This window comes from Phascolarctos cinereus, unplaced genomic scaffold (genome assembly GCF_003287225.1).
Source record: "Phascolarctos cinereus isolate Bilbo 61053 unplaced genomic scaffold, phaCin_HiC Scaffold_3;HRSCAF=262, whole genome shotgun sequence".
Taxonomy (NCBI): domain Eukaryota; kingdom Metazoa; phylum Chordata; class Mammalia; order Diprotodontia; family Phascolarctidae; genus Phascolarctos; species Phascolarctos cinereus.
Window position 1 is genome coordinate 105,707,590 of NW_027555736.1, and position 26,197 is coordinate 105,733,786.

Sequence of the window (26,197 nt, forward strand, 5' to 3'; positions counted from 1 at the left end):
CTGGGTGACCTTGGGCCAGTCACTTCAACTTCTCTGAAGTTTGAGTTCCTCTTCTGTAAAATGTAGAAAAATAATAGCACTTCCCAACATTGTTGTATCATATAAGATAATGTATGGAAAGCCCTTTGTAAACCTTGGAATCTTATGTAATTATCAGCTGTTTTTACTAATCATCCCTTCTCTGCTCTTGCCCCAACTATACTCCTTTATTGCCACTAGGTGGTAAATTTATTTAAGGGCAGAAATCAAATTGCTCCTTCATTGTGAGCCACTTCTTTCTGTCTCCCAGGGTCTATAACACAAAGCCTTGTACATAGTATTGTTGTTTCAGTCATGTCTGACTCTTTGTGACCCCAATTGGGGTTTTCTTTGCAGGGATACTAGAGTGGCTGCCATTTCATTCTCCAGCTTATTTTATAGATGAGAAAACTCTGAGGCAAAGAGGGTTAAGTGACTTGCCTAGGGTCACACACAACTAGTAAGTGTCTGCGGTCACATCTGAACTCAGGTCTTCCTAATTTCAGGACTACTACTCTATCCACTGGGCCACCTAGCTGCCCTTTGTATTTTCTTTTTGAAAGAGACTGTGTGGATGGAGAACTGAACTTGGGTTCAAATTCCACCTCTGACACAAACTAACTGTGTGAGCCTAAGAAAGTCACTTCATCTCATAGTACCCCAGACCGCTCAAGACAATGAGTTACAGAACAGGTAGGTGATCTGTAATCGTAAATGGAGTTTTCTTCCCTGGGGATTTCCTTATATCTGTGGGGGAAAAAAAACCAAAAACACAGATCAGGATATTCCCTCCTCTACCCCCTCCACAAAGTATATTCACTGTGAGTAAATACAGAAGTCTGATTGTGTCCAATTTCATATTCCAATGATAACTTCAAATTATAATATCACAAGATTTTGATATGAAAGAGATCTCAAAGATCATCTGGTCCAACTCTCTCCTTTTATAGATGAGAAAGTTGAACTACAGAGAGTTTAAGTGACCTGCCCAAAGTTCCACAAGCTGGTGACAGGTGTGGGATTCAAACCTAGATCTTTTTACTGCCTCCCCAGCTAGAAGGGAAACTAATCCTATCATTTGGAAGAAGGAGAGAGGCAGAGGAGAGCCCACCTCTACTCAACTGAAAACTGTTTCCCAGCTTTGTGGCCCCTATCTCTCCCCTCCTCAGAAAACATGTTTCTGAAAAAGCAGAGGGAGGGAGGGAGACAGCCTGATGAGCCTTAGATATAGAAGGATGGGTGAACAAGGGAAAGGAGAGGGAGGGAGGGAGAGAATTGAGTGCGTATGTGAATATCCAAGTTAATAGGGAGATAAATGGGAGGAAGCAGCTGGCAATGCTAACTGTATTCTATGACTTTACAATCCCAGGGGCTTGGCTCTCAAAATAATAGAACCGGTTGGCTCTGAGTAATGCAGCCAGAGTGTAGGAGGGTGGTAGGGCAGGCAGACACCCCAGCTCTATTGTTCAGCCGGGCACTGGCTGCAGAGAACACAACAATCAAGCTCTTAATTTTTTATAACTAGGCTGTTCTCTTTCTTTTTTGTCTGGTGTTATTGTTCCGCCTTGTTAAGATGAAAGTGGCTGTTGGATCTTTACAAGCCCAGAGACAGTCTCTGTGTGTACGCACGTTCCCAGCTCTTTGCCAGGGGAGGCACTGAGTTTTGGTCTCTACATCATGGGTACAGTCTGGGAAAGAGGGCAGAATGAGTGAGGGGTCTTGGAGGGGACAGGAAGGGGCTTGCCAGGCCAGGAGCTAAAGGCTTGGTAGCCCCAGAGGGAGAAGGATCCTGCCCCAACAGCATATGGATGAGAGAGGGGTGAAGGCGGAGGGCATGTGACTGGCTGTGACATGAAGAAGTGAATGTGAGAAGCTACCTCTTTCCAGCCATTCTGAAGCCTTTGAGAATTTTCGTTTTTCTGATGGTGCTGAAAGAGCCTTCAAGGGGCAGACAGGGCCATGTCTCACTTCTGATCTGTCTTTGTTATTGAGGGAACAAAGAGAGAGAGAGTTCTCAAAGACTGATTTCAGGCCAGACATTCTCTATTTCTTCTCTGAATGGGGTGGGACAAGGAAAGGGGGCTGGTTTGGTGTTCTAGACACCCTGACCCTGCTGAACAGAGGTGGCAAACCAAATTGTCTGCCAGTGGGTATCATCTGAGTGCTCCAGTGTGGCTCTGTGTTTTCCTGCCTAGACCCAGACTGGCCAACCTCTAGGAAAGGAAACCATAGCTGTCAGGTGGGACAGGAGCATAGATATAGGTAGGCTGATTACTTGGAGTGAGTCAGCCCATAACAACCTAACTGATATGAGTGAATAGGCAGAAGAAAAATATAAGAAAAACAAGTAAGGTGAGTCTCGTCATATGGAAAAATGCTGCACCGTGTAGTTTTCCCAAAGCACTTTTGCTATAAAACAGAGAGGCCTTTGTTTTACTATAACATTTGTCTCTCTATTACTGTGTGGAGAAACCTCACCCTACCCTCTCACCAAAATCTAAATTACAATTCTATGAAAATTTGGCATGGCGAAGTGTCAAGAGCACAGAAGATTAAGAGGCATGTTGGTATAGTGAGTGGATTGGACACTAGTCTCAGGAAGACCTTTGTTCAAATCCTGCCTCAATCAATTTACTCCTTGCATGACCCTAGGCAAGTCACTTAACCTCTCTGTGTCTTGGTTTCCTCACCTGTAAAACAAGGGGGTTGGGACTCAGTGACCTTTAAGGTCCCTTCCCCCTCAAAGTTTATGATCCTTGATCTGTGACTAAATTGCTGTATGACCTTAGGTAAATCTCCTTCCTTCACTGGGCCGCATTTTCTCCATCTGAAAAATTTAGGGTTGAACTAGATACAGAAGCAACAAACTTGCACCTGGCTGAAGGCATGTGGCCCACAAAACTCCTGAGTTTTGTAATTAGAATGTAATTAGGAAATATTTAACAAAATAAATAAAAATATAGCATAGTATCAGTAATGTTAATTTGTGATTTTTCCAAGTCAATATGTAGCCTGTTTCTATTTGAGTTGGACACCACTGAACCAGAAGAGCTCAAAGGCCACATCCAACTCTGACATTCAAGGAGGAAATACTTGACTACTGAGAACACTGCAAATATAGGAAACAATATGAGCAAAGGCATGGGGTAGTAGCATGGGGTGTATTCAGGGGACAAAGAAATAGATGAGTTTGACTGAATCATAGTTTAGTAGTAGTGGAGGAAAGACTAGAAAGGTAAGGCTGAGTTGAGATTATGGAGGGCCTTGGAGAACAGACTGAAGAGTTGGGTTTATTATTCAGTACATAAAGGGGAGATATGGAAGAGATTTGACCAGAAGAGTGACATGCTCAGCAGCTATCCCTTTAACAGCAGAATGGTCCAAGGTAGTGTGGAAATTTTGTATGCTCTTGTGTTGAGATATTGGATATTTTGGAATCAGACAGCAGGGAGGGAAGGACTCTTTGTTCCCAGGAAGATTGATGGCACACATTTCCCTTTCTAGCCTTCTACCTAAGGGAAGAAGTGCAGTCTGAGGGCAGGAAGGATGTCTGCCTTTCCACCCAACCACCCATCATCCCTTCCTGTCCCTTGCCTCAGAACATTCTCTGACAACTAACTGTCACTACGGGGTGGGGCTAGAGGTCAGCGCTGAAGCTGACTCATAACTGTACAATATTCATTGATCTTGAGAGAAACTTTGTTACTTCATCCAACAGGTGTCCAGTTATCCCTTACTTTGTGTCAAAGCACTAAATTAGGCACTGTGAAGGGACAGGAAGAAGAGTTCTGCTCTCAAGGAGCCATTGAGGAAGCAAGACTCCTAGAATAGTTAAGTATCAATATGAATCGGCATCTCATTTAGTACCTAAATCCTGCAGAGTCCATGAGTGCTATAGGATTTCAAAAAAGGGAGATATCAGAATAGACTGACCTGATCCAGCAACTCATCATGAAAGTAGAAATTGTGCGGGGCCTTGAAGGTAGGATAATGTTAGATGGGTAGGACAGTCAGGAAACAGCACAAACAAAACTACAGAAGCAAGAAAAGGCACCACGTGCGATTTCAAGGAATATTGTTCTGGCCTGGAGCCTCCTTATAGGACAGGAGTTCAGGAGAACAGTCAGGGCTGAGAATCATTTGTATGAGGCTGGTTTAAGACTTAGTAACCAGTGTTCCTCAAGGGAGAGAGAAAAAGGATAAAGATACAATCTGGGAGGATATGTCTATACTTTGGGGATAGGTGAGGAGGAGGGCAGTATCACAGAAACTAAGACAGGAGAGGTGGTTAAAAGGATTAAGTGCCACAAAGAGGTTGAGAATTATGAGAAATAAGAGAAAGTCGCTGGATTTGAGGATTAGGAGGTTAGTGGAAACCTTAGAAGCATTTCAGTACAGTGGTAAGGAGGGAACCCAGATTGCAGGAGAATAATGAGGAATTGGGGAGTAAGGAAGTAAAGGCAGTAGGCCTAGTCTGATATTAGTGAAAATGGGAGTGAGCTAGAAGGGGCAGGTAAGTCAAATGAAAGCTTTAAAAAAAATTTATCCATGGAAGATGAGGGAGCAGGGTGTGTGAGAGGATCCAAGCATATCTGAAAGCTAAGAGGAAGGGGACAGTGGAAAAGCAGAGTTTGAAAATTCATATATTAGCTACCTTGTCATTCAATATATTAGCTTCCTTTGCCAGTATCAAGTCATATGCCAATGTCTGCCCTTTCTCTGTTCTTCCATGCCTGTCCTTAGCTCATAAATACCTGTTCTGTAGAACCATATGAGGTCCTTGGACCAAAGGGATTCCTAACATCTGCCTGCTTGCAAGTGGCCCTGCCCAAGTGCCAGACCTGCCTTAAAGATGCTCCTTTTGTTACCTCTACAGAAAAACCCACCTCTATGCAACTCAGAAGTGTTTTCCCATCATTATGACCCTTCATCTCTCTGTCTCTTTCTCTTTCTGTCTCTGTCTCTGTTTCTCTGTCTGTCTCTCTGTCTCTCTGTCTCTCTCTGTCTCTCTGTCTCTCTCTCTCTGTCTCTCTGTCTGTCTGTCTGTCTGTCTGTCTGTCTCTCTCTCTCTCTCTCTCTCTCTCTCTCTCTCTCTCTCTCTCTTCCTTTCCAGAAAGGGAAGAAGCAGAGGGAAAGAAGGGATCCTAGGTGCCTCAGGTCTGGAGGGCCTGGCAATTTTGGTGACCATTCTTTAGACTAGGTATTTTAGGAAGTTCAGTATTCCCTCACTCCTACTAATCAGACCAGAGAGCCTGAGCCAATACTAGCTCTGTTCTATCCTTGAGTTTTTGGATAACCTTCATAAAGTTTGTCACTCCTGACCCATACCTCTATCACATGGGATCGATTAACCAATAAGAATTTATCGATCACCTGCTATGAGCCCAGCCTTGTGGGGAAGATGAGAGAAGACAGTGTCCCTGCCCTCTTCCCTTTCAAAAAAACCTGGATTATAACCTTAGAAACTGAGAGTAACATCCAGGAAATAATTAGCAGACAAGTACATACTAAACTGCGTACTGTGGATTCCAAAGTGCCTTTCCACTCCAGGTTCTATGATTCCCCCATATTGAACCACTGTTGAACTCCTTGGCAAACCACTATAGGAATGAACTACATGATCCCCAGCTAGCTATTGCCTTTCTCTGGGCCTCTGTTTTGTTTTGTTTTGGTTTTCTCTGAAAAACGAAGGAGCTTTCAGTTGCCTTCCCTGCTATGACATTTCTACAATTCTGTTATCTTTCCACATGCATAAGTCTTGTCTCCCCAGCCAGACTGTGAGCTCTTCAAGGGCAGGAACCGTGTCTCTCTCTTATCTCCCCTGGGGCCCAACGTTTGTCCCCCAAAAGATGCTCATTGCATATTTGCTGACTTTTTTATCAGTTGTGTCTAGTTGGCTGCCGTCTTAGGTGAGGTTCTGTTCTCCATTTTCAGAAAAGGGGAGAAAAATCTCCTTTTGGTTTATATGTAAAGTCTTTAACTCATTGGTCATTGATTAAGGCTTGCATGATAATAATAATTATGACAACAACAACAGCAATAACTAACATTTATATAATGCTTACTGTCTGCCAGGCACTGTGTTAAGGAAAAGGGAATAACTATTTATATAGCACCTACTAAGTGCCAGGCACTGTGTTAAGAATTTTGTTGTCGTTGTTGAGTTGTTTCAGTAGTGTCTGACTCTCCATGACACTATTTGGGGTTTTCTTGATAAAGATGCTGGAGTGGTTTGCCTTTTTCTTCTGCAGTTCATTTTACAGATGAGGAAACTGAGACAAACAGGGTTAATTGATTTGCCCAGGGTCACACAGCTAGTAAGTGTCTGCGGCTAGATTTGAACTCAGGTCTTCCTGACTCCAAGCCCAGCGCTCTATCCACTGTGCCACCTAGCTGCCCAAGTACTAACAATTAAACTAAATGTTTGTAGAGATTCTGAGAACTATGTAGTCTCAAATTGATGTAAATTGTATCATCAGGGCTATGGATGAGCAAAAAAGAAGATGAGCTGGTCACACCTCAAGTTCTATTAAAAATAACTAACATTTACGTAAGATGTTAAAGTTTGTGCTTTACATATAACCTCAAGATACCATACATGCCAGAAGAATGTCTCCAAGGCATTGATGGATCCTCTGTGGAGGACGTGGAGGAGAACGTGCACAGATTGCACTGGAGGAAGTGGGTAGGGATTGTAATTTGTACTGGTTGATAGAATAACTACACTGCGGAAATCACGGATCTACGCTTTCTGGGCCAAGGCCGCTCCCCTAGCTATATAAATATAGCTAATCATCTGATGGGTAGGGTTTCTGCCCAGGACCAGGTGTCCCACTCAGATTTTTTTTAGGGGTGTCCTCCCACAAAATCATGTTTTGTTTTGTTTTGTTTTTTAGTTGGGAGGGACTGTACCAGCCATCAGATCCAATCCATGCCCCCCACCCTACCCCCCCCAAAAGAATATCCACTCTGCCATGCCTAAGAAGTGATCATGCAGCTTCAGCTTGAAGACCTTCAGTGAGTGAGAAGCACCGCTTCTGCAGGCAGCCCATTCAAGAGCTCTAATTTTTAGGAGTTTCCTCCTGATGTGAAATCTAAATCTCCCTCTTCGCAGTTTCTAGCCATTGTTTCTGGTTCTGCCAGAACCAGTCTTCTATGTTACAGCCCTCGTGAGTACTCAAGGATCACTACTGTGTTTTCTCCCATCTTGTCTCTGATCTTTCCCTCTGGCTGGGCATCTCTGTTTTCTTGAACTCATCTTCCTATGGCAATGGGGATCAAGGTTCTTCACCACCCTGGTTGCCCTCCTCTGGATCATCTCTCCCTAGAGATAACCAGAACTTATAACTCATTTCATATGTGTATATGAAACTGATTTGTCCCGGGGGCAGCGAGGTGGTGCAGTGGATAGAACCAGACAAATCTAACAAAAAGGCAAACAAGAAAGTAGTTAATGACTTGAATAGAACTTTAAAAAAAAAAAAAGAAAGATGATAGACCTCTGGTGATTGTTGAATGAAAATGCAAAAGAATATATATAATTCTCAGTTATATATAGTCTTTTTCAAAAATTAACCATGTATGGTGGCACAGCGGATAGAGCTCCAACCTTGGATTCAGGAGGACCTGAGTTCAAATACGGCCTCAGACACATAACACTTACTAGCTATGTGACCCTGGGCAAGTCACGTAAGCCCATTGCCTAACCAAAAAAACAAAACAAAACTGATTTATCCCACTCCTTCCCCTGCTCCCCATATACCATTAAGACCTTGGTCTTGGCTTGGGTTAGTATCAGAAGTACAGGCCCGACTGTTCCAGAAGAAAAGTATACACTGGGCTCCCTTCACAACCTAGTGACTATGACTGTTGGGGTCAACTAACTCATAGGTACCATGATACAGTGAAAGAGTATTGGCTCTCAAGGACCTGGGTTTTAATCCTGCCTCTAACGTTGACTACCTGCGTAATAGTGGGCAAGTTATATAACCTCTGTGAGCCTCAGTCTCTTCATCTGTCAAATGTAAAATGAGATTAGTTGGACTTTGAGGTTCCCACCAGCTCTAAACTTTTGATCCTGTAGGTATATGAATTATGGGCCTGGGAAGGAGGATGATCTTATCCATTCTTCCTTACTTAATATTTAAATACCTTATGTTATCAACCAAATATGGGGAACCTGGCAGAGGGAGAATGGAGTGAGAGAGGACTGTTAGTATCTGGACATAGGAATCTACCTAGATGGCCAACAGGTTGAGAGACAGCAGTGAGAGGCAAACATGAAAGATCAGGCTGGATTACCAACCAAGATTGGTGTTTAGGATGTTTGGAGAGAGGTGTGACCACAGGAAGCAATGGTGTATGTAGAAGTTTCCAGCCTCTCTCCAAGACCCTAGGCCTAATCATATTTAGCAGTGGAAGTCAGGAGCTCACTATAGTAAGTAAGATAACTGGATTTGAAGTCAGGGGGAACCAAGTTCAAATCCAAACTTTTCTGTATATTATTCATGTGACCATGGCCTATTTACTTAACCTGTCTGGGGCTCAGTTTCCTCGTCTGTAAAAATGAGAGGGCTGGCCTAGATGATTTTCTGCAGATCTTTTCCATTTCTAAATTCTGTAAGCCTCTAAGTGAGGCTATGACCTTCCAGAAGGCAGGGTGGGGAGGAGAGGGAGAGAGAGGAATTTAGCAGTGTTTCCTGACTGTTTCCTGGTAGCCTGATAAAAACGCTACCCCTCAAGGTGACCCTGGTTTATTTTTTAATCTGGTTGCTGCAAACCAGATCCCTCAGTCTGAGGGATCTCAGCTGAGGCCAACTGATTTCAGGGGGGTAGTCTTGCCTAGGACTGGGAGTCCACAAGGGTTGGGTAGTGGATTTTTTTTTAGGTATTTCTCTCAAAAAAAGTCAAGAAAATTATGTCTTTTGGCAAGTGTTTCATCCAGTTGTTCTGAAGGAGTTGTCCCCATGGGTTCTCATAATCAGTAGAAATTCTTTACACTACCATCCTGTGTGGTGTGTGCACATGCACGCACACACAGACACACACACACACACACACTCTCATATATACAATCTTGATTCCCAACTGTTCTTTCCTTGAAGTTCAAACCCTGCTTATTTAGTATGTGGCTAGATTGGAGTGAGGAGGGAGCATTAATTTCAAACTCTGGTCCCTTGGGGGAGATGTGGTGAACTACGAAGGCCCGAATCCCTGCTTTGGAATAATAGCTCCACTCTCAGAAGGGAATCCTGGCCTGGTCTACTGGAGACCTGTTAATTTCATGAAGGTGATGACTCAGGAACCTGCTGGCCCAATGCCTCCTTTCCCCATGGGAACCAACAGCCTGTCCATCCCACTGGTCTGCCTTCCTCCCTTTGTTTGCATTTAGAGTAGGCAGTGTTCCATGCAGAGGGACCCAGATCACCATGTACGTCATAGCAACAAGTCACAGCAACGTGCTTTAAAGTCAGCCACGTGCTGTTCCCACAACTCCTCTGTGAGGCAGATGACATCAGTGGTATTGGGCTTATCTTAGCGGGAGACTGAAGCAGCAGAGGGCTTAAGGAAATTATCAAAGGTTACAAAGGGACCAGGATTTGAACCCAGTCTCCTAACTCCAAGTACAATTCTCTGCCACATGACAGTTGTTTCTGTCTGTGTGGACTGAGTGAGTTTTATGCTCTACAGAACTGTTTCTCAAACAATTTTATCATTTGGTCTTCCCAACATCCCTGAGAGATCAGAAGGATAGGGATTACGAGCCTTATTTTTGTATGTATTTTGCTTATCCTTTTTGATGTAAACAATCGTATCTAATTTCCACACACCTCTAGAATGAAGCCTTCCTTGGAACAATTAAAAAAAAACATGGGGCAGCTAAGTGGTGCAGTGGATAGAGCATCCGTGCCTTGGAGTCAGAAGGACCTGAGTTCAAATGTGACCTTAGATACTTGACACTTACTAGCTGTGTGACCCTGGGCAAGTCACTTCACCCCATTGCCTATCCCCTCCCCAAAAAAACGAAACAAACAAACAGAAAAAGGCATTTAAGCTCAAACTTCCAATGCAGCGATCATATATGATAATGTAAATGGCATTTGGTCCTAATAGTCCGCTGCGTCTCTGTCAGGACTGGTGATATTAGCCTAATGTAACAGATGAGGGAGCAGAGGTTTCAAGGAGGGGAAGCCTGTGGAAGTTTTTCCATTTTAGGTCTCTAGTTATTGACTTTTCTGAGTACACAGGAGGCTACTACAACCCCTTTCCAGTGATCGGCTAAAAGAATATATTGGAAGCCAATTGCGTTAGATGAAAGGAAGGCTTCCTCATCGTGAGGATTTTTATTTATAAGAATGGAGAATCCTTTCCTCCAAATGATAAGGTCGTCACCCATCTGTCCTATGTAAATTTCCTATAAAAGGTACTATCCTAAGTTGGATGTAAGGGATGACTTAGATTTCATATCATACTCATTAGAAGGGTGCAGTTAATATCACTGGGACAATGAAAACCTTGTGCCCTCCCCAACAGAATCTACCCCTGATTCCCACTGGCAACTGCCTGGAACAATAATAATAATAACATTTATATAGCATTGTCAGGTTTGAAAAGTGTTTTACAAACATTAACCCATTTTATCTTCATCACAACCCTGGGAGGTAGGAGCTATTATTATCCCCATTTTGCAGATGAGGAAACTGAGGTAGGCAGAAGGTGACTTGCCCAGGATCACACACAGCTAGTAAGTGTTTGAGGCAGGATGAGAACTCAGGTCTTCCTGATTCTAAGTCTAACATTCTCCTTTAGTTTAAAAAAAAAAGAAGAAAGAAAGAAAGCTTTGATCCTTAGGTAAATGCCTATCCTTCTGGGAGAGATTTGAATCCTTTTATTAGATCACTTTAGTCTATCTGTCATCAGCTGTTTATACCAACAGTAGTCAAGAAGAGCCTGAAAGCAGGCTTTGAAAGAGGGAAGCCAAGAGAGTGCTATTGGTCTAAGAGGGAGCATCCAGAAGAGGGGATAGATTGAAGAACAGAGAAATTTCAGGGGCCAAACATATGCTTGGCTGGCTTCACACTTCTGCCAGTCCTAACTCCAGTAATTCTTTACACTGTGGTGGAAGAAAGCATCTGCTTGGCTCTGTTCCCTTGGAACAGTACTCCATACCCACTCCCTCCAGATCCTCTACTTTCTCACCCTTTTCCCAGGTGTTCTCCTGAATGAGACCCTGGAGAATTCATCATGGAAGGCTGCTCTTTTCCTGCCTTGAATTCTACAGAGGCATAGCAATTCCTTTTTTTTTTCCCCCTTTGATTCCTCCAATTGGCACCCCATTGAACCAGACTTGAGGGGAGGCTGGCCTGACTGAGACTGGTTTTTTGGCAGGTATGGGTCATCTGTGGCCTGTCTCTCAAAGAAGACACCTACTATAGATGGTCACAAAGGAGGAAAACCTTTCCTGCCTCTCTCATCACTACCACAGAAAATGTTTTGTCTTAAGACCATGAACCTCCCTGAGCGTGAATTGGGACACACCAAAGAGGAAATATGGAAATAAGACCAAAAAACCTCTCCCAGCATGTGCCATCATGCACTGGAGAGAAGGATGGGAGGTGACTGTTTGTTTTTCTTGTCTTGAAAAGAATGGCCTCAGCTGATTTCAGCTTGGGTGTTACTCAAGGAGCTCAGTCAGCTAGGTAGTTAGGGAAGGGCTATGGAACCCCAAAGACAAACTTGAACAACTTCGTAAGTATCATAGGCTGACCCTGCCTGTGCTATCTTGTCTGGGAAGTGGTGGGCAAATAATCAAGACTGTACTGAGGGAAGGGAGGAGGAAGACAGGAAAAGGAGAGTCCTTTACCAAGGAATTTAAAGAGAGAAAATAAGTTTGCAGTAGAAAAGATCAGGGACAATCTCATAATTGGGGCAGAAGTTGATTAGAGATTCATCTTTTTTTTTTCCCTCGTCTCTCTTTCTCCCATTAAGGAAGTTTTCAGCATGACAGCAGGAATCTTCAGGGTCTGCCTAGTGGTGGTCACTGCCATCATCAATCATCCAATCCTGTTTCCTTGGGAGAATGCCACAATCCCAGAAAACGAAGAAGAAATCATCCACAAGATGAGGGCGCACCAGGAGAAGCTGCAGCTGGCACAGCTGAGGCTGGAAGAGGAGGTGGCCAGGCTGGAGGAAGAGAAGGAGGCCCTGAAGCAAGCTGCTGAGGATAGCCAGCAGCAGAATGAAGGCCGGTTGGCCTGGGACCTGTGGAGTACCCTCTGCATGATCATTTTCCTGATGATTGAGTTGTGGAGGCAGGACTACCTGGACAGCATCCCACCTGACTCTCCTGGAGAGGAAGACGACCTGCACAGTCCAAGGATCACCTTTCAAGGCATCAACCTCCCTGATAAGGTGACCCTATCCCACTTTTACGAACGATGTATCCGAGGAACTACTGGAGATGCGGTCCGGACTCGGGAGTTCGTAGAAGGCTTTGTGGATGATCTACTGGAGGCACTGAGGAGCGTGTGCAACCGGGACACTGACATGGAGGTGGAAGATTTCATTGGTGTGGGTAGCATGTATGAGAACTGGAGAGTAGACAAGCCATTGTTGTGTGACCTCTTTGTGCCTTTCACACCCCCGGAGCCTTATCGCTTCCGCCCAGAGGTCTGGTGCACCAGCAAGTCATCAGTCCCCTTGGACCTCCAGGGTTATGGCCAGATCAAGGTGGGCTGGGTCAATGAGGACTCTGTGAACTGCATCTGTGACAAGACCAAGCTGGGGGAGGACTTGCTCTGCCTTCTGCACAGTAAGAACCAGAAGATAAGGCCCAACAGCAAGATGGAAGACCTGCTGTGTCTCAAGGACTCTCCATTCTTGGATATGGACCAGGTCATGAAGTGGTTCCAGACGGCCCTCACCAGAGCTTGGCAGCGTATCTCCCGCAAGTATGAGTTCGACCTGGCCTTTGGCCACCTGGATACCCCGGGATCCCTGAAGATCAAGTTTCGTTCAGGGAAGTTCATCCCCTTCAACCTCATCCCAGTGGTTCAGTGCGAGGATTCAGATCTATACTTTGTCTCTCACTTCCCCAGAGGCCGTCCTGTGGGGGCCCCGGCCTCCAGTACGCACTGGTTCCTCTCCTTTGCCGTCTACGAGAGACACTTTCTTAAGATGATCACTAAGGCATTGCCCGAAAATGCCTGCCACCTCAGCTGCCTCCAGATTGCCTCCTTTCTGCTAACAAAGCAAAACCGCTTGACAGGTGTCAGTGGTCTCAGCAGCTATCACCTAAAGACAGCTTTGTTTCACTTGCTGCTGGCCCGGCCGGCTTCTGACTGGAGGTCCAAGCACCTGGAATCCCGACTAAATGACCTGCTCCGCTTCCTGGAGAAGAGCCTTCTAGAAAAGAAGCTCTGCCACTTCTTTGTGGGCAACCAGAAGGTGCCCAACACCATGGGCATCCCTGAGGTCTTCAGACAGGCAGAGCCCTTAAACCTCTTCTGTCCCTTTGTCCTTCAGCGAAGCCTCTATCAGAAAACAGTAGATTCCTTCTATGAGATGTTGAAGAATGCTTCTACCCTCATCAGCGAGTACTCCTTGCACATCCCCGCTGACCACTCTAGCTCACTCCAGAAACGGACTCTCTTGTAGGGTAGCAGGAAGGCAAGGACTGAGGTCAGAGGGCATAGAACATTCCTCTCCCAGGTCCCAGGCCTTCAGAATCACTTGGAAACCCAGACCTGAGAAGGGCAGACTTTCTTGGGAGTTGGTACTCATCCTCTGGAGGAAGCCCCAGAAAATGTGGGACTTGGGGACCCCCAAAGGCAACAACTCAACTGCTTTTATACCACATTAGCTGGTTGGTGATTGATGGTTCCATTTACCTTAGGAATCATTCCTCTTTAAGCTCTGTTTGATTTCTCTCTTCCTTTTCCTTCCTCCCCCTCAATCACTATGGAGTTGCTGTTCTACAGCAGGGAAGTGAGGAACAGTTCCAAGCTTCTTGACTTGGGTGCAATCTTTTCTTTTTCTTTTTTTTTTTTGCATCAGGTCCGCAATCTCTACTTGAATAGCTTTGCTTTAAGAAAAGCAGAGCAGGGAGTCTCAGGAAATGACAAGGAGAGCACAAAGGGCCGATGTTGAAAGAAGCACCTAGCTTTTCTTAAAATTTACTAGGTCCTTGGCTGTGGGCTCCTGAAACCAGAAGTACCACCTGCATCCTAATGTTAGAATTTCCATACTCAGCCTCACATCCTATGGAGCCATCTTGGCTACTATTTATATGAAAACAGAAAAGAAGGATAATGGGGATGCAAGGTAGTGGTAAGCTGATGCCTCAGCTACATGGGGCACGTATAAAGATTTGAAATGAAGCAGGTTCCTCCTCCAGCATCCACTGAGCGACTCCCTTGCCCCAACTTCATGGTATGTCAGCTCCTCAGAGCAGAAAAGCTCACCTGTGTGGCTTCCCCCTCACTCTGCCCTTTCTCTCACTTGTCCTTTTTCTGTGGTGCTGGCATTCTTGCTAGTAGAATAATGGGGTGTATATAAGGTGGGGTTGGGGTGTGGCTTCTAGCTGAATATTAAAAGGGGAGGGGGCAGGAAGAAGCTGAGATTAGAAAAAGATGTATTGGAGGTGGGGTGGAGGAGAGAATACTGAGGGCTAATTTCAGAGGCTGATGGTGATTGTGAAGAAAGTATCCACTCCCTACAACATTTTTGGTGCTAAGACCCATCTGTTCTCATAGTTTGGCCCCAGAGTCTACCTTTCCTAATCCTTTGTGTCTCATGACCCTGAAGTCTCAGAACTGAGGAAGGCATATGAAATGATTAAGTGAGAGAACCACAGGCAGCAGAAGTACCAGAAGGAACCTGCTCATCTTCCTATGGGTTTTCATAGGACAAACACCTACAAGGGCTCTGAAGGAGCCCAGGAAGGCTCCTTGTCAGCCTAGATATAACCTTCTGGCTGGGCTTCTGCAAGATGCATGAACGTGTATTACGGAACCCATCCCTGCCTGCATTTTACTATATGAGTGACTCAGAAACAAAACCACAAATGTCTCAGAAAAAAAATAAAAAGCAGAGCCTTCCCATGTCCCCAGGCAGCAGCCTACCAACCATTGTCAGGACATTGGCAATAACTTAGCCAGTTTCGCCCCAAATGTATTTGATCTGAACCACAGGTGATGGAGGACTTGGGCATGGGAAAGGCAGTTCATAAAGGAATGGACCGTAGTTCTCCAGCATTGGAGCCTGGCACAGGTGGCACCAGCCCATGGTAATTTTCACTTGCACCCTAAGTTTCCTCTACTGGTCTTTGGCAGTAACTTCCTCCATGCAAATGGAGCCAGAAAGAAAGGGGTTGGGGGAGGGAGGAAAGAAGTTGAACAATTACCTTGGTACAGTTTCTCTCCCAACTCTACACCCCTCCCTGCCCTAGCAATACAGAGTTACTGAATAACTCATCTATTGATCTTTAGGGGTGGGATCCCTGTCGTGCCTGAGAAAAAGAAATAATTTCCCCATCTACCTCTCTCTGACTCTTGATAAAAGCCACTGTCCTCCCAGGGATTCTTGACAGTTTGCTTAATAAAAGGTAATTATTAGAGAGGGAATCCTGAAAGGTGAAGGCTCTGGCTAGGAGTAATTTTAAAAAAAACTTTAAAAAAAAAACCTCAAACTTTGAAACTAGCTTCTAGTCTATGGAGGTTACTGATAACACAGGGTACTAGCTTATCCCTGCCTATCAAGGCAATACAATTGAGGGAAAGTGACTTGAGTGAAAGCGGAAGGCAGGAGAAAAGTTTCCTCTCTGCACTGATTCTGGTCTCCCGCAGGGATCTGCAGCTATCCCTCCTTGTGCCATCTGGGTGTCATGGCCCAACCTTCTAAAGCACTTGGTGGTGGCAACTGCTGAACCATGGGTGGTCAATTGCCTTATTTATTGCAGCCTTTTTCTTTTCAAACCCCTATTCTGGACTCATCTGATGCTCTTTGAAGAGACTACAGAGATCAGGGACCAATTGAAGTCCAAGACCCAACCCAAACCCCATTTGACTTTACTCTTTGATTCCATGGGATATTTTGCTAAGGAATATACTCTGCCTTGTTTTTTGGGGTTTTTTTTAATTTTTAAGACAAATCCTAACAGGGCGAAAGGGATCTGGTTTTTTTTTTTTTAGCCAAATGCTGCTTCTAAAGCAATGTTGAAGTTTTTATCTGCACTCGGTATTTTATGCCGCCTTATTTATATTAAAGAGTTAAATCTTGTAAAAAGTGGATATGTCAGTGGTGGTTATTTATAGCCTCAGGAAATCTCATGGGCCTCAGAGGGCAGTGTTGGATGGGGGAGGGCTGTGAATTTCCTATTGACACAGGGAAGCTTTCGCTCCCTTTATACACATTCAGGAAGCATTAAAAAAAATATTTCTGGCTGGGCTTTGAAGCAGGCAGAGTGCTTGTGAGTTGTCAGCTATAGTGGAAAAAAGAGCCTTGTGAAAGAGAGTATCGGCAGATGGCCGCCTTGCAAATTGTTCCTCCATGGTGGTAAGCATTGGCCCTGGAAGCGATGGAAAATTTGGAGCTCTTAAAATGGAAGTGTTCTGGCCCTCTGGCATTTGACTCTGATAATGGCACAAGCATTCCTGTTACCCCCTTGGGAGTCGCCTGCTGCTTCCCAGGAATGTCCTGTCCTCTGCATCACTACCTCTTTCGGCATTTTCTGTGCCCTGTGTGGGACTATCATTCTTTCCCCCTACCCCATCCCCACAAAGGATGACAGTGCCAGCCCTGGTCAAAATCATGGCAGGTAAAACTACAGAATCATAAAACGTTAGACCTAGAGGACCCTTGGCTCTCATCTAGTGCAATTGTTCTACTGATTTCTCAGACTGATCAATCCAAGAATCTCAGAGAGATTAAGGCTCAAAGAGGTTAGGATCCCAAGCTCTCTCATTTCCCTTTTCTGCATTCTTTCCTCCTGTTTTGCTTCCCTTTATTGCCTCAACACCAAGTGCCCTCCCACCACTACTCTAGCCTCTCTCCATGGGGAGAAAAGCCTCTGATAAACTCCTTCAGCATGTAGGTGATGGGCTAGGGAATTCTTGAAGTGCAACTGACATTTTAAAAAGAACTGGGCAAGGATCCAAGTCCAGTGCAATGAGCTTCTAATGATGGAATTTTCAGCATCCTAGAATCTTGGACCAGTTTAAGAGTTTTAGGATGTTGGAAATTCCACTCTTAGATCTGAGTATGGCAGATTATATATATATATATATGGGATATATAAGGGCAAAAGGCCCTTCCCAGAATCCCTCAAATCATAACATTTGTAGGAAGCATCCTAATTGACCTATATCTAAAGGCTTGTCCTGGGAATTAAAACAGGAACTTGAAGAGCAAGATTTGGGTTCTGTTTGCAACTGCAGTCACAACCATCTTGTAATTAGAGATGCATTCAACAGCAAGAGACCACATGAGAGGATCCACGTGGGTTGAATGCTTCACAGTTTGCCAAGTACTTTATGCACATCATCCCATTCAAGCCACCCAATACTACTGGGGTTTATTGTCCCCATTTTACAGATGAAGAAACTGAAGCTTGGAGAGGTGAGATAACTTGCCTGTGGTCACACTGCTAGTATTAGAAGTTGGCTTTGAGTCCAGGTCCTCGGGACTCAAAGGCAAGCAGTCTACTCGCTGTTCCATGCAGCTTAACAGAATTATGTGACTCAATGACATCTAAAAAGCCAAACAAATTTGAGAGGTCCCACTGGGCATCTTTCCAGGAAGTTGCAGGCTATGTTCCTAGCATACAGATGGAAGGGAAAGGGGACAATAAGACCAGTCTTAGGATGACCAAGTGCCTCAGAAGGAATCCCAAACTCAGGATTGAGAGCTAGGAGAGGTCCTAGAATGCATTTTAGAATAGAAGTGATTTCTCCAAAGTTATATAAGTAGTCTGCTTCAGAGACAGGATTCAAGCTCAGATCCTCTAAGTTCAAGCCTTCCAAGTTCAATACTTTTTCCAACCCACTCCTGCCATCTTTGAGATGGGGGATGGGGGTGGGTTAAAATTAAGTGTCTGCATGTATAGTAATTATAATCTACAGAGAGGGGCCAATGGAATCTGTTGAAATCTATGTACCCAGCTTTACTAATTGGATCCCAGATATAAGGAAGAAAGGCTCAGCTCACAATTCACAGGAAATATACCTGGTTTTAATTTATTGATATTAAACAAAAAATGTAGTGAGGACATGTCACCCTTTAGTAGAAATGGGTATCTTTTTGTACTGATTCTGGGACACGTCAGATGCATGAGATCAAACCAGGAAACCTGCTAGTACTGCATGCTAACTTCTTGTTCAGTCATTTCAATCATTTCTTTGACTGAACTTGGGGTTTTCTTGGCAGAGCTACTGGAGGAGTTTGCCATTTCCTTCTCCAACTCATTTTACAGATGAGGAAAATGAGGCAAACATAAGTGACTTATCCAGGGTCACACAGCTAGTAAGTGTCTGGGCCAGATTTGAACTCAGGTTTTCCTGACTCCTAGCCAATGTGCCACCTAGCTGCATGCTAACCTGATCAGCTCCCAAATATTGATTTATAATTAAAGACTAGAACTGGATCTATTGCTTCATTGGTAGAACTTCCAAGCAACTTATAGTCTTAGAGTTGCCTAGAGAAGAGGTGTCAAGCATGGTCCACAACACTCTTAAGTGCAGCCTGAACCAGATTAAAATATAATTGGAAAATACTTCACAAAATGTATAAATATACAATAAAACATAGATAATATTAACATGTGATTTTCTAAGTCAATATGTGGCCCACAGGGATCCTTATGTACAGCTTAGTGGCATTTCTATTTGAGTTTGACATCACAGGCCTAGAGTGTTATAAGTGACTTGGAAGGGTCATCTAGTGAGAATGTATCAAAGGCAAGACTTGAACCCAGGTCTTCCAGGCTCCAAAGCTAGGTTGCTGTCCACTTCTCTAGGGAAGCTCCAGTCATGTTTTTACCTCCTCTCTAGCCTCCTCAAAAGCCTCCTCACCATTTAGTGTTTGCAAAGTACTATCTCATTTTATCCTCACGACTGCTCTGGAAGGAAGGTGCTCTTATTATCTCCATTTTATAGATCTGAAACCTGAGGCCGGGAGAGGTTAATGTCACAGGGTCACACAACTAGTAAGTGTCTTGAGGCCAGATTTTAATTTGGGTCTTCCTAACTCCAGATCCAGGGCTCCATCCCCATGCTACCTAGCAGCTTCTGCCTTTAATAAGCTTCCTTTAATTTTGCCACTCATGAGCTATGGTTCCAGTTCTATTTCCTATCAAAGTACAAAGACACTCCCACGGTCTTTCAGAAGAACTTTGAAATGGAATGTGTGACTTGGGAGACACTGGCAAACGGCCACCTGGCATGGCGAGCCCTCATCAAAGAAGGCACTGTGCTCTGTGAGCAAAGCAGAATTGCAGTGGCTCAAAAGAAACGTGAGATGCACAAATTTAGAGACATCATCCTGAATGTTCATATGGAGTATTTGTACCTGACGTGTGGTAGAGCTTCCTATATTGGTTGAATCAGCCACAGTCGAATGCACTGTAACTTGGCCCCAACATAGTGATGTCATTTTGGGTCATCTTCGAGAATGAAGGACAACAACCAGCCAACCAACCCCTTGGGATAGAGAGTTCCATAGATATGCCTTTCACTATGGAAAGTAAAACTGCCTAAACCCAATCACCAAGACTCCTAGTCAAAAGTAAAGACTTGTTTGTCCTAAGTACTTGCTACATTCTCCTTTGTGTTGCAGTCTTATCTCTAAGGCTGCTAGGTGGCACAGTGGATAGAGTGCTGGGCATGGAGTCAGGAAAACTGCTCTGAGTTCAAATATGGCCTCAGACACTTCCTAGCTATGTGACCCTAGGCAAGTCACTTAACCCAGTTTGCCTCAGTTTCCTCATCTGTAAAATGAGCTGGAGAAGGAAATGGCAAATCACTCCTGCATGTTTGCCAAGAAAACCCCAAAAAGGGGTCATGAAAAATTGCACACAACTCAACAATAACAACTTGTCACTCTCTACTAGAATACAAGCTTCTTGGGAGCAGGTACTCCATCTTCTTTATTTTCATTTCTCCCATACCTTCCAGTAAATGCACTGCACATAATGGATGAATAATAATATTTCTTTCATGTTGATTGAGTGAATTTGTCCTAAACTTACCTCCTTCAAGCTCCCAGAGGAGTCCCTGGTTCTAGGATTCCCCAAAAGTAATTCCTCAAAGCCCGTGTCCAACATGCCTTCAGTTTTCTCATCTCTAAAATGGGGTTGCATCTCTAAGGTGCCTTCTAGCTCTAAATCCTATGAACATGCATGATTCCTACTTGCAGGCCTTTTTCAGGTCCAGGTTTTTCTCCCTCCAACATGCGAGGACTTAGATATACCATCCTAGAAATTTTTGAAGCAAATGTAAGACCTTAAATTATTATATTCTATTCCCCACACAGAGTGCCAGCACCCAGGACCAGCCTTGTTCCCTAGGCAGAATATACTGACCCCATTTGAAATGTGGTATTTTATAAGCAAAATGGTTGATGTTTATCACCAGCTTCACAAAGGAAGGAGGCAAATAAAACTGTCAAAGAGAAGCACAACAAAAGATCTCACAGCAAGACCAAGACAAATAATGAATCTTAGAGAGCCAGGCTCAAAGATGTTCCTACAATTACGTGCTCTTAAGTGGATAAAGCAAGATTTTCAGGTGAAAGGGGTTGGGGAGGAGGGGAGTGTCAAGAGTTTGGGGATTTTTGTTCTGAGCACACTGGTTTCTTAAAAGTCAACTATGGAATTAAATTCCATCTTGTTCTTCATGCCACCTTCTAAAATCTGTCCTTTAAAAGCAAAACCAGGATTTGGTTCCTGTCTCTGAGGAGGCTTTTGTTTTCATCTCATAAAACCCTCAGCCTCATTGCTTGGGCTTGTCTTGCCATTAAGCCTTAGGCTGGAGGACCTGGGGTACTGAGAAGAAGATGATTCATGAAGCCTCCCTGCCTGAGATCTGTCATTCATTCTTTCCTACAGGACTAAGCTAGGTTGGGGCAAGGCTCAGTCTGAAAATCTCTTGGGAAACTGAGTGGACTCAAGGGCTGACTCAAAGCCATAGATCTCCTTTACGTGAAATCAGGGTTGGGAGTAAATGAGCCCCTGAAGAATCAGGGATCTTCAAGTCAGCCTGTAAATGGTCCAAGCCAGAGCTAATTAGGTCAGAACATACATTCTACGCTAGTGATCAGGGCCCATTGCAACCAGAGAATATCTCTGGAGGGTTGGGAACCAGAAGCATCTCAAGGACTGCAATATTATTCACTCTCAGGTCACCTAATAACACGGAATTGTAGAATCAGGATGAGGCTGGAAGGCAAGTTGGAGTTGATCTACCTAGTCCAATCTTCCTATTTTGCAGATAAGAAAATAGACTAGAGGGATAGCAATTTTCCAAAGATTGTATAACCAGTGGCAGAGCCTGGTCCCTGGACTGCCAGTCCAGAGCTCTTTTGCATTAAAAACTTTCCATTGGGAACTATTCCAGGCACAGCTCTACATATGTGCTTCCTGCCTTTTTCCTCATAATCCTTTCTTTCTGTATTCCTTTTGGAAAATCTATCCACCCAAGCCCCTCTGTGGTCAAGACCTAACTTCCACCAACAAACACGCTGCAATCCAAATCTTTAATACTTTAAAGAGAAAGCTGGAAGATGTGCCCTGTGCAAGGCCAACTCAGTTCTATGCCTTCTCTCCGTGCTCCAGATGTAGAGGTGCAGATGTGACATTCTGCTTGCTTTTTAAGACCCAATGCTGTCCACATTTCTCCTGAGATGAAACAATGCTTTTTCAATTTAAAAGAAAAAAGATGGGGATTGATAGGCTCCTAAACTGAACTCAAGAGCCTTCCAGGTTGGTTCATCTTCCTTATTCCCAGTTACCTACTACAGGATGCAATAAAAAGATACCCTACCCTAATTAACATTGACTTGGTTTTTGTTTTTTTTCTTTGTTTTGAGGGGGTTAGGAGTTAGCCAGCATGTTCAATTCAACAGATAATTAAGCATCTATTCTGGGCTCCATTTTGCATCTGTTGCTGTTTGGTTTCAACTCCATGGAAGAAGATGCCCCAGGATAAATAAGCTCATGACTTCTAATTCTCATCCCCACACTGCTGACTCAAGGCTTAATTGACTCTACCTCCCTCAGCTTCTCTCTGCTCTGTTTGGAGCACTGGAGGGCGGAATGCTAAACTCCTTCCTTTATAGGGGGCAGAAAATAGACTCTGCTCAATCTACTTTGCATCTGCTGCTCTGCCTGATTTCAATCCCATGGAGCCAGGTACCTCCTGGTGTGTTCTGCTTTCCTTTCCTCTCTTCATTTTCCTGCCTCCTTTTTTGTGTTGTCTTCTCCTGTTAGATTGTAAACTCCTTGAGGGCAGGAACTGTTTTTATTATTGTATCCCCAGCACTTAGCACGGTGCCTGGTACATAGTAAGCACTTAATATTTATTGAATGGATGGATGGGTGTTAGGCACCATGCTAGCTGTTGAGGATACAAGGCAAAAAATGAAACAAACTGATCACTAAGAGCTTACTTTCAAGGAAAGAGGGGTGGAGGGGACAGGTGAGGAGTGATACATCTCATAGGCAAGTAAATACATACTATATATAACATAAAACAAAGAAAGACAGAGAGAGAGAGCTATTAACCAGAGAGATCAGGAAAGGCATCATGTAAGAGGGGTAACCTGGGCTGTGTCTTAAAGGAAGATAAAGATTCTAAAAGGCATTCACAGGGAGAGAGAGCCTATCAGCTATTTTTGTTGTTTGGTCATTTCAGTCGTGTCCAATCCTGTGACCCCTTTTGGGGTTTTTTTGGCAAAGATACTGAGTGGTTTGCCATTTCCTTGTCCAGCTCAGTACAGATGAGGAACTGAGGCAAATAGGATTAAGTGACTTGCCCAGGGTCACAAAGCTAGTAAGTGTCTGAGACCAGATCTGAATTCATGAAAAGGAGTCTTCCTGACTCCAGGCCAGGCACTCTATCCACTGTACCACCTAGCTACCCCACATATCAGCTAACCTTCAAAGTCACAAGGTGGGAGATGGAATATTAGTAGAGCTAATAGCTAGTATACTAATATTAGAACAGAGCCAATAGGATAAGTTCCCCACCAGGAATAAACACACACACACACACACACACACACACACACATACACATTTCTGGGCTTTCATACTCCACTGCGAGGTACCATTTATACTGTATTTACACCTTTTGATGAGCTCAGGTATCCTACAATCAAGGTGATAAAGAACAGAGATTTTTATGCTCCTCTTTCCTTGAGTATTTGCCTATTTCTTTTACTTTTACTTTCACCACCACTAGAAAGCTTCTGTTTGGAACGGTTTGATGCTTGGCATTTAGAGTTACCACAATCATTGGGCCAAAGTGGCTCTGACTGGCTTTGTGACATGAGTAATGGAGGAACAGGGATAAGAGTGGAGCAGCTGATTTTTTTTTCCTCCTGCTTGTGCCTTCACCAGCTCCAAAGGCAGTGAGCTAGCTGTCTGCTGGCATTTAGCCATCCCTGGCCTTGGGAGATATTCCTACTAACAACTAAATAGACTGGGGATACTCACTGTCTGTGTAGGGATTGGTGGTAATGGTTGATATTTAAAAATAAATTATAGGGCAGAGTATTTCATATTTCTTGTTTATGTAGCAAACTTGTAATGGCTCTTTGCTGAAGCCAGAAGAGGCCAAGGATGATTTTGTGTTCTATCAACAGATCCAAGCTGCCTGGTAACAGAAGCAACCCCTGCTGCTGCTATAAATGTTTCAAAACTCTTACATTTTTAGCCTTGCCCTGGTAAGATGTGCTCTTTCTCAGAGAATGGGGAAAGGAATCTGAGTCCTCCTGTGACTTTAGACTTCATCATCAATTATAATAACCATCACCAACAAGAATTTGAGAGCCTACTGTGTGCACATCACTGTACTAGGCACTGGAAGAGAAGCTACAAAAGAAATGAAAGACCCTTCCCTCAAGCAGCTTACAATTTAGAAACAAAACTAGCACACCCAGAAACAATCAGAAAACAGCCACCAATCGATCAACAAGTATTTAAGCATCGATTCTATCAAAGGTATTATGCTAGGAGCTGACAGAATGAAACAATTCTTAATTGCTTGCAAAGAGGTCACGTATGCAATCATGAAGCAATCAGAAAATACACATGGGTCAGTATGGTTCCAATTGCAGACAGTGATGAGAGAATGCAGTGAGTGACCACTTTAGGGTGGTGTTAATCATCTTGGAGGAGCTGAGTGTGTCTCTGTCACAATGATTTGAATAAACACGCAGTGGTGCAAAATAAACAAAAGGGCATTTTTGAAAGGGGAAACCGCATTTACAAAAGGTCAGAGGTTTGAACAACATATGGTTGGAACACGGCCTTAGTTTCTGTCTTCTAGGAAGGGTGTGGCATATCATGTCTGGACTGAACATATGACCTCAAGCTTGGGTCAAACTGCTCAAATTGATCAGTAGCCACAAACTGTTTAGTGTTGGGAAGGGTGACTATACCTGAGGACATCACTCAAGTCCAACAGTCCTTGGGACCTGCTGCCATAGCTTCCCTCTCATCACTTGAATGTTGGCATGATGCTTTAAAGCCAGTGTAATAAATGTTTACTTTGTACTATGTGTTGTAAGGATCTTTGTCAAGGAGAATCTAGAAGTTCCAAAGAACCATTCTATAGGCAGAAAGGACTCTAACTCAAGCCCATAAATAGTCAAGGTAAATCTCCTTCTCTTTCTAGTGGGCTTCCATTTTCTTCAAAAACTACCCCAGGATTTACATCCCATCCCTCAAGAAGAAAGCACTAGGGGTTGACGTCATTCCCTCTAGTTATAGCTATCTTTCCCAGAGACCTAGACTGAATGTCTTGCCTTGTGGTGGAGGCCCCCTCAGAAGAGGAAAGTATTGGTTATAATTTACATTTTTTCCTATACCTGCATAGTCCGTGTAACTCACAGTACTAGTGAAGGGAAGCATCCGGGTTTATTCCTCAACATCATGATTCTCTCTCTCTCTCTTGCTGCTCCTTGGCTTTGGATGCTACTTGGTGATGAATATTCTCCCTTTGGTCCAGGAACGTGTTATTTTCCAATAACTCCTCCTTTCCTCTCTGGGAAACTTAACAGAATCTTTGTATTGTCCACAAACCTTGGCTAGTTCATGACTACTTCTCTCTTTTCTTGATTAGTGAAATAGGGCATATAGTCCACTAATAGCTAGGTGGCCTCTAGCCATCCTCCACTTTATACCTAGTGCATATCCTTACCAGCTACCTCTACTACAGCCTCCACCATGCCCCTATAATCAGATACCATCGATGCTAATGGGAAGGCTGTGTCAATCTATTCCTTTCACATTCCTGTAACTTTCCAAATCAAAATACCTCTTTCTGACTACAGCTCCTTTATATGTGCTGTCTCCTCCTATTAAAATGTAATCTCCTAGAGGGTAAGGACAATATTCACTTTTGTGTTTATATTCCCAACTCTTAGCACGATGCTTGACACATAGTAAGCATTTAACAAATGCCTTTTTTATTCATTTATTCAATCCATTGTTATCTCTGGGGCCACACAGCTCTCTAAATGGGTTTTACATACGTACAGGCTTCTCCTGGTAAATGAGTTTAAGTCTCTGTGAACAGCCCTCTCTTTTTGGCATCTATTTGCTCCCTAGTTCTTGTTCCTGGAGGCTTGGAACCTTGGCCAGGCTCCTCCAGGGCTTCAACATTGGATGACAGTGTATAGAGGCAGGAGTAGAATGTCAAAGAGTTCTTAGACAAATTTCTAGACCAAGCCTCCTGGGCTCAGAGTAGTAGTTGAGGACAAACCATGAGCCAGAGCCAAGAAACAGCAAGGGACAGAGCCATAACATAGAGAAGCAGATGCAAACTTTGTTCTACATTGGCATTGAGCTATTTGGTTAGAGGAGGGGCAGGAGGGGAAGAAGGAGTCGATTCTCTTGCAACTGACCCTAATTCTCTTGCTTCTTCCCCCCGCCCCTTTTTCTTGGCAAGGGAGAGTGGTCTCA

The 26,197-nt window shown here is 44.0% G+C and overlaps 1 protein-coding gene across 8 annotated transcripts in view; it reads left to right on the forward strand.

Annotated features, from left to right (window-relative positions):
- The window catches only part of ITPRIP (inositol 1,4,5-trisphosphate receptor interacting protein), a 35,935-nt gene extending 11,145 nt beyond the window's left edge, over positions 1-24,790 (forward strand). For 2 of the 8 annotated variants that reach the window (XM_078151071.1, XM_078151072.1), the window contains exons 2-5: positions 3,737-3,848; positions 6,915-7,187; positions 11,407-11,633; positions 12,007-24,790. In XM_078151071.1, the coding sequence (XP_078007197.1) occupies positions 11,610-11,633; positions 12,007-13,674 (1,692 nt within the window). In that variant the 5' untranslated portion in view covers positions 3,737-3,848; positions 6,915-7,187; positions 11,407-11,609 and the 3' untranslated portion in view covers positions 13,675-24,790. The remainder of the gene's footprint in view (positions 1-3,736; positions 3,849-6,914; positions 7,188-11,406; positions 11,634-12,006) is intronic. The other 6 variants (XM_020987972.2, XM_020987971.2, XM_020987973.2 and 3 more) reach the window with 5 other exon arrangements.
- Positions 24,791-26,197: the final 1,407 nt, after the last annotated feature.